At 32.0% G+C, this 7355-nt stretch overlaps 1 protein-coding gene across 1 annotated transcript; it reads left to right on the forward strand.

Annotated features, from left to right (window-relative positions):
* Positions 1-1533: 1533 nt before the first annotated feature.
* LOC131612836 (transcription factor bHLH94-like) lies at positions 1534-3233 on the forward strand. The gene is made up of 3 exons (XM_058884587.1): positions 1534-2131; positions 2305-2718; positions 2817-3233. The coding sequence occupies exons 1-3, from the start codon at positions 1679-1681 to the stop codon at positions 2910-2912; spliced, it is 963 nt and encodes a 320-aa protein (XP_058740570.1). The 5' UTR covers positions 1534-1678; the 3' UTR covers positions 2913-3233.
* Positions 3234-7355: the final 4122 nt, after the last annotated feature.

Consider the following 7355-nt stretch of genomic DNA (forward strand, 5'->3'; position numbering starts at 1 on the left):
ATGTCGAGGACACATGATCAAGCCCTATCACATCTCTCAACATTTAATCTAACCAAACGACAATTTGTACATGACGCCGAATTACCAACGATTTTAACCCTCAATATTATATAAAGACTAGACCACGTCATTTAAAGTATTTAATTAATTCTCACTCTCAGACTACTTTTCACTCGGTCACTAACTTAACCGTTAGAGTGTTAACCTTGCAGGTCCACCCATTATCCACCGCATTGGAAGTTCGATCTAACACATCGGAGGTCTAATCTAACATGCCTGAGCTTCATTCTAAAACTCCATCACTTATCTCTAGTTTCCTAAATAGAACGTTGGTGCCACCTATAGGAACCAACTCTTGATTTATATCCCTTATAGATAAAAACAACCATCCATTACTACAAAACACACATAGAACAACGCCCAAGTCACCACGTTTCTTCCAAACACCATGGTGACATCTCAACTCTTAGACGCTAATATTTTTTATATTTTTAAATTAAAATTTGTTAGGATATAATTACGATTGTTATGCTCACCGTGGTGATAAAATCAAGTTGTCATAGGTTCGAACCTCAACGTCCTAAATTTTTTATTCCTTTAACGTTAAGGCACGCCTTTTCTTTCTTATTTAATTTTAAAATAAAAATAAAAGGGTTATCCCTAATTCCCTACGGCTTTGGCCCAACCGTCAAAAACCGAATTCGACCGAACTCAATTAATATTTATTTTATTTATTTTTATTATTATAAGGCTAACATATTATAAAAATAAAATTCACAATATTATCCCGTTATTATCATTTTTATAGTTTAAGCATAATGTTTATGCCCTATAAAATTTTGAATGTTATTTAATTTGTAGTTTAAAATGTGATAATGGACTAAAATAATATTAATAATATTAAAAATGTTATCTCATAATAATAATTAATAATAAAAATAGTTATTCTTTAATTATTCTAAAATTTGTTTATCTTTTTACAATTAAAAAATTAATTTGTGAAATTTTATAAAAAGAATAGTTATTTTAATGAGTTTATTTCAATAAATATCAACCGATAAAATTCACCCGACTTACCTATTTAACCGATTTAACTGAATTCGATGAAAATTAAAATTTTTCGGTCGAAATTGAATCATTAAAATAAAACCGTAGTTTACGCCAGATCTAAATTTTAGGTCCGATATCGGCCAAACCGACCGATTGTCCAGCCCTAACAAATCACAAATCTTCTCTCATAGAAGGTGTGAGAATGTCATAAACTCCTAAAACTAATCCAATACATATTATCCTAAATCACTCTTAAAATATCACATTGAGCTACACTTTCTATCACCTCCTAAAGTAAGTGTGGTCTAAACTCTAAAGCCATTATTTAAAACTCATAAATTATTCATATTTTTTCTCCATTATTTAAACTAATTTTATCTAAAACTAACTAATAATTTCTTTTAAAATAAAGTATCCTCAGCCTAAGATACGTGCTTATAAACTTAAACACTTGAACACTATTTCATTTCACGTGCAAACCACTGTCCAAATTTGTGTCCTCACTCGAACTCAATACCCCCTTTTTATAACCTCAAAATCACTCCTATACAAACAACACTCACCTCACCTTTTTCCATCATCATCTTCTTCTTCTTCATGTGTTTGTCCAAGCAAGAGAGAGAAAGCCATGGCACTAGAACCAACTCTACTGTATCAACAAGACCCTTTTACCTACGGATTCAAAGAACTCTTCAACTACAACTTATTAACAGATTCTGAACCTAACTTTGACTACAATAACTTCAACCTTCAAAACCAACAACAACAACAACAACATGGTTTTCTCAACAACCAAACACAGAATTGGAACAACAACAACAACAACAACAACAACAATTCTTCACCACAAATGGAGGATCAAGTAAAAGCACCAAAGGTTGTCTCAAATCCATCTTTAGATTCCTCAATAATTCCCACTCGTTCTCGTTCCAAGAAACGCAGAATCAAAACAAGTAAGAATAAAGAAGAAATTGAGAACCAAAGAATGACTCACATTGCTGTAGAACGTAACAGAAGAAAACAAATGAATGAATATCTCTCTATTCTAAGATCTCTCATGCCTCAATCTTTCGTCCAAAGGGTACTTTTATATTACTTTTTTCTTTTTCATGGTTTTAAACTGCGGTTTACCAGACACCAGATGTTTCTGATTGAAAACATGTCTGGTGTCTGATGTCCGGTTTGGTGTCTGACACGTGTTATTATTTTTCGATAATTCAAGTGTCTGTGTGATTTACTTGATGAATTTTGCAGGTTGATCAAGCATCTATAATTGGAGGGGCTATTAACTTTGTGAAGAATCTTGAACAAAGGCTACAATTTCTTGGAGTTGAGAAAGAGAAAGAGGGTAAATTTGATACTACTATTGTTGCGAATAAAAGCAAACCCTTTTCTGAATTTTTCACCTTTCCACAATACTCAACAAGTGTTTGTGAGAATTCCTCTGAGACAAAAATGGGTGGAGATGAAGTTCATCAATCTAGCAATACTATTGCTGACATTGAAGTGACAATGGTGGAAAGCCATGCAAATCTGAAAATAAGATCAAGGAAAAGACCAAAACAACTCTTGAAAATGGTTTCTAGTTTGCATGGGATGTGTCTCACAATCTTGCACCTTAATGTCACTACAACTCATGAGTTTGTCTTCTATTCTATCAGTGTTAAGGTAATTATCTGTGGTCCCTTTCTTGGTTTTTTAGCTTTTTCTAGAAGTTGTTTTCTTCTTTTTAAGTCATTCTTCATGTAAAAGCACTTTTGTTGTAGGTGGAAGATGATTGCAAGTTTGGATCAGTGGATGAGATAGCTTCAGCTGTATACAAAATGTTGGAAAGGATTCAACATGAGTCAATATTGAATTAAGATCTAAACTTTAACTTTTTTTTAATCTTATGATCTCTTGATGATGGTGAAAATTATTTATTTTCTCTCTTTGTTAATTTTGTTTTTCGAGATGAATCTAATTATTGAAAAGCTGTTTAATATTTGTTAAATCTAATGATTATGGCTTAATGTGGGGGCTCATTGTAGGAACTTTTGTTTGTTTATTCCTTCTTACATATCTGTTTTTCTAGGAAGTTACTTTTGAACATTCTTACTTTGTCTTTTTTTTTTCCTTGAGTCAAGGTGGAGAGAGTGTTGAATCAATTCTTGATATCTTGTTTTCCTAGTGGTAGGCCTTTCTTAATCTCAAAGTTGAGAATATTTTGATATTGATTAATAAATTTTATTTAAATTTCTTTTATTTTTTAAGTAGAATTATGAGATTGTTGTGATAATGAATGGAGAGAAAATTTTATTTTTATTTTTTTAATTAATACAAAAATTATAATTGATTATTTGTAAAGCTACGTATGTTTGTATCTATTAAAGAATTTTTTAAAATTACTATGTCTCGGATTGACACACTCAAATTCCGTGTTTATGAGATTACGTATTATGTTTGTATTTTTAAAGAATTTTTTTAAATACTATGTCTCGGATTATTAGGAAGATCTTAAAGTTCCATATTAATTGAAAATAGAACATTGAAAGAGAATATATAGAGGGACACTCCTCACCTCACCAACCGATTTTGAAAGAATGAGTTATGTCAAACTCTAATACGGATTGACGCAATTAAATTCAGTGTCGATATGTATTTTTTTTATAGTAAATTAGTATTAGGTAAAAATATGTGCCTCCGTACAAAAAGTATCATTAATATTTTAAGATTTAATTGCAACTTTGGCCCTCCTATTTTGTTTTTTTTTTTCGATTTTAATCCCCCTATTTTTAAAATCACGATTTTGGTCCCTTTTGAATTTTCTATTGAAAAAGAGACCGGAATAGGAATAGAGTCTAATTTTGCCGAAAAAAGCAAAATAGGAGGACAAAAATTGCACAGAAAACTTTAAAAGGAGACTAAAATAATGATTTTTAAAATAGAAGAATTAAAATTAAGAAAAAAAATAAAATACGGGGACTAAAGTTGCAATTAAGCCAATATTTTAAATAATTTAATAAATATTTAATTAAAAAATAATGTGTTACAATTTTCAGCCTAACGGTACGTAAATATCAAAGTTTCTTTGTGGAAAGACATCATTTACATGTTTTTACAAAAGATGATAACATATCAATTAAAAGTATGACGAAAGTAAGCATCTCAACAAAGATGGTTGTTACGTCCATTATAATAATCTTAAAGTAGGTGATAGACATTTCATAACCCACAACAATAAGATAATAAGGAATCAATTCTCATAGTTAGAGTGCTTTAAAAGAACAATTTTGAAACATGAAAAAAATAGTTCACCAGGGAAGTAGTCAAAATTATTTTTGATACAAAATGGAAGTAGGTATTAGTTACAATGTTAAATGGTTTGCAAGTCTAATAACAGTAAATCTAGTACCATTGGATAGTCTTTGAGATTGATCCAATTGCTTGAAATTATCATTGTCATTTTCTTATGATTTATCAATGGAAATATCTCTATAATTTCATTTAATTTTAGGCTTTTTCTGACTCCAATAAACGCTCAAGACCTAACTTGCTTAAACTTTTAGTAACCACAAAAAAACCATCTTTAAAGAAATTTGAACTGCATTACAAAGTTAAACTTTTATTACTTAAGGGACATCTCATAGAAAAGGTGATAATATCTTAAAATAAATATGGTATGTGATCTGAGAACGAACTTTCTAATTCATCTCTTATAAATGAATAGAAATTTAATATTGAACTCTAGTATGATCTTCTGCTTTGGTTTGGGAATAGGGAGTATATCTAAAAATACTTTAATGTTCACATTAGTGACATCATTTTTAGAAATTGAACAATGTGTTTGATATATTGTGTAATAGGTAGTTTTGTTAGTTTATTTAACCGAGTAATGTGTTTGGTAGATAGTTTAGATGAGCAATGCATTTTGAAAAAGTTGGCTTTTCATGCATTTATGCCATTTTTCGTTCTTTCTGAGTTGCATTTTAATACGGAAATGCACTTCCGTATTAGTTCATAATTTGGTTTTCTAGAAATTCAGAAATACATTTTTCGTATTTGATGTGTCTGCAATGTGTGCCTTGATTTTCATAGAGTTTCATCTGTATTTTATCTTTTTCTACTATGTAATGCTTGTGTGGTTTAATTATAGGCATTATGGATGATAATCAAGAAATATTAAGGCATCAGAGTGGCGTAGCATGCATCGGATCATAGATAAAGAACGTGACTTTCGCAACGACCGATAGGTTCTAGTTCGTTTGATGATAAGGCATCAACTTTCGGATTCTTGCATCTTCGGCTTCGTCTTTTTGGAGGAGGTAGGTGTCACCTCCTGATGCCCCGAAAGCATCATATGTTGATGTCCTTCCTGAGGGGTTTGGAGGAGGCTCGCCCGACTTATCGTTGTTGCCTTTATATTCGGACCATGTTGACATACATATGTTGGACGGAGAGGTAAAATTCAATTATATTCATTCTTTGAAACACATTTGTTATAATATTTGAATCTTCTGAGGATGAATTATTTTCCTGCGAGACTGTGATGCCTTAAAATGCATCAACCATGGTCGGAAGATTGTGAAGTAGCCTTAACCTCAGTATCAGTGGTTTTAGGAAATGATGCAGCTATCTCAGCTGCGAGACTTATGCATGATCAGATATTCTATGATTAACCTTGGTATGCTTTCCGTGTTGGTTGAGAAATAGCATTCTGAGATGTCATCTTTTCATCCGCCACATGGTGAGATGTCTATCACATTGGATGATGTCTCATGCCTGGTGCATCTTCCGATCACAGAAATACTGTTAGACCATGGCAGGATTATCATAGATGAGGCAGTGGAGATGATGGTGACATATTTGGGAGTTGAACTAGGGGTGCCTTGAAGAAGGTAGAAGACACCCAACTGTGTCATGCTTGGTTTGGATTCCTTGAGAGGCGGAGGTGATAGATTTGCATCCTTTACTTTTTCTATACCGTTTTCATAACACTCGTGCTACGCCATTTATAATACCATTTTCAGACATGGATCCTCCAACACTTTACACTCAAACCAGGTGGTCATATGTTGATACCTACACTAAGGATATGCCCCGTGCTTGTGCATTCAGCCCGCTCAGAGGGAATCCGACGATGGAGCCTTTCAGGGTGTATCTTGACTTCTTGGTAGTAGATTATATACACTTACAAGCATACGTAGAACACAATCAAATGCGTCCCTTGGACGACATAGCCTTCTAGTTCTGATGATTGGATAGTGGTATTTTATGGTGTCACATATGACATCAGATGCTCCAGGAAATTCACCCAGGTCAGCTTATTAGAAGATACTAGATGAGGAGCAGACTAGGGTGGATCATAATGTTGATGTGTTTCCTAATTATCGATGTATCATGGATCTTGCGAAGACAGGTATAGAGAGGGGAATCTTTATGGAAGGCTCTAATGCGATGAACGTTGTAGATACCATCCTTATCGAGGCATAGTCAGCATTGCACTACAGGAGGCAGCGTATGAACAGGGGTCTGACATACACAATAATGTAGTATTTGTATTATGTAGTATTTGTATTAGGTATTATGGATATTATTATCGTTTGTTACCATGTTATTGTGACTGTATTATAGATTTTTTATTCATATATGACATTTTCATCTTGTGTATTAAATGTATGATTTAATTTATAAATAATTTATTATAATAGTATAGTTATACACGGTCTATTACATTGGTGCATTTCATAAAAAAACAAAATTTACTGCCATGGGGGAATACGAAACTGCATCTCCGTAACCTGATACAAATGTATCTCCGGATCAATTTAAGGTGAAATGAGTGTGTCTCAGTTAGGAGTGAATGGGTGTATATATGGTTAATATGAAAGTGTTTCTCAGGATCAATTTAAAGGCAAAATGAGCATGTCTCAATTAGAAATTTATATGATGCGCATATGGTGAATAAAAAAGTTGGATCAATTTAAGACAAAAAATGAGGGTGTTTTGCATTTACGCATGTATTTAGTGTGTCTCGATTCTGAAAATATATTTCCAGATTCTCAGGGACATATTCGAATTCCTTATAGTGTGTTTAGATGAAGCATTTTAATGAGAAAAAGTATTTTTTTAAGGGAATTTAAAATGACTTGACCAAAATCCATTGTTTGGATAAAAAATATGAGAAATTGTTAAAATGATGTAAGTTTATGAAGTATTATTGTATTCAACTTAAATTTAAAGAATTTTAGATTACAAAAAAAAATAAAGAATTTGAAATCACTCTTTCACTTTATACAATGCGAATATTTAATTATTTATTATTA

Source organism: Vicia villosa, linkage group LG6, assembly GCF_029867415.1.
Source record: "Vicia villosa cultivar HV-30 ecotype Madison, WI linkage group LG6, Vvil1.0, whole genome shotgun sequence".
Lineage (NCBI taxonomy): Eukaryota > Viridiplantae > Streptophyta > Magnoliopsida > Fabales > Fabaceae > Vicia > Vicia villosa.

Bases quoted from the DNA above. Each gene is read 5' to 3' on its own strand.
- LOC131612836 (XM_058884587.1), top strand. From the start codon at position 1,679: ATGGCACTAGAACCAACTCTACTGTATCAACAAGACCCTTTTACCTAC. The intron at 2,132-2,304 runs GTACTTTTATAT...TGAATTTTGCAG, and splicing joins CTCAATCTTTCGTCCAAAGG to GTTGATCAAGCATCTATAAT. The intron at 2,719-2,816 runs GTAATTATCTGT...CTTTTGTTGTAG, and splicing joins TCTATTCTATCAGTGTTAAG to GTGGAAGATGATTGCAAGTT.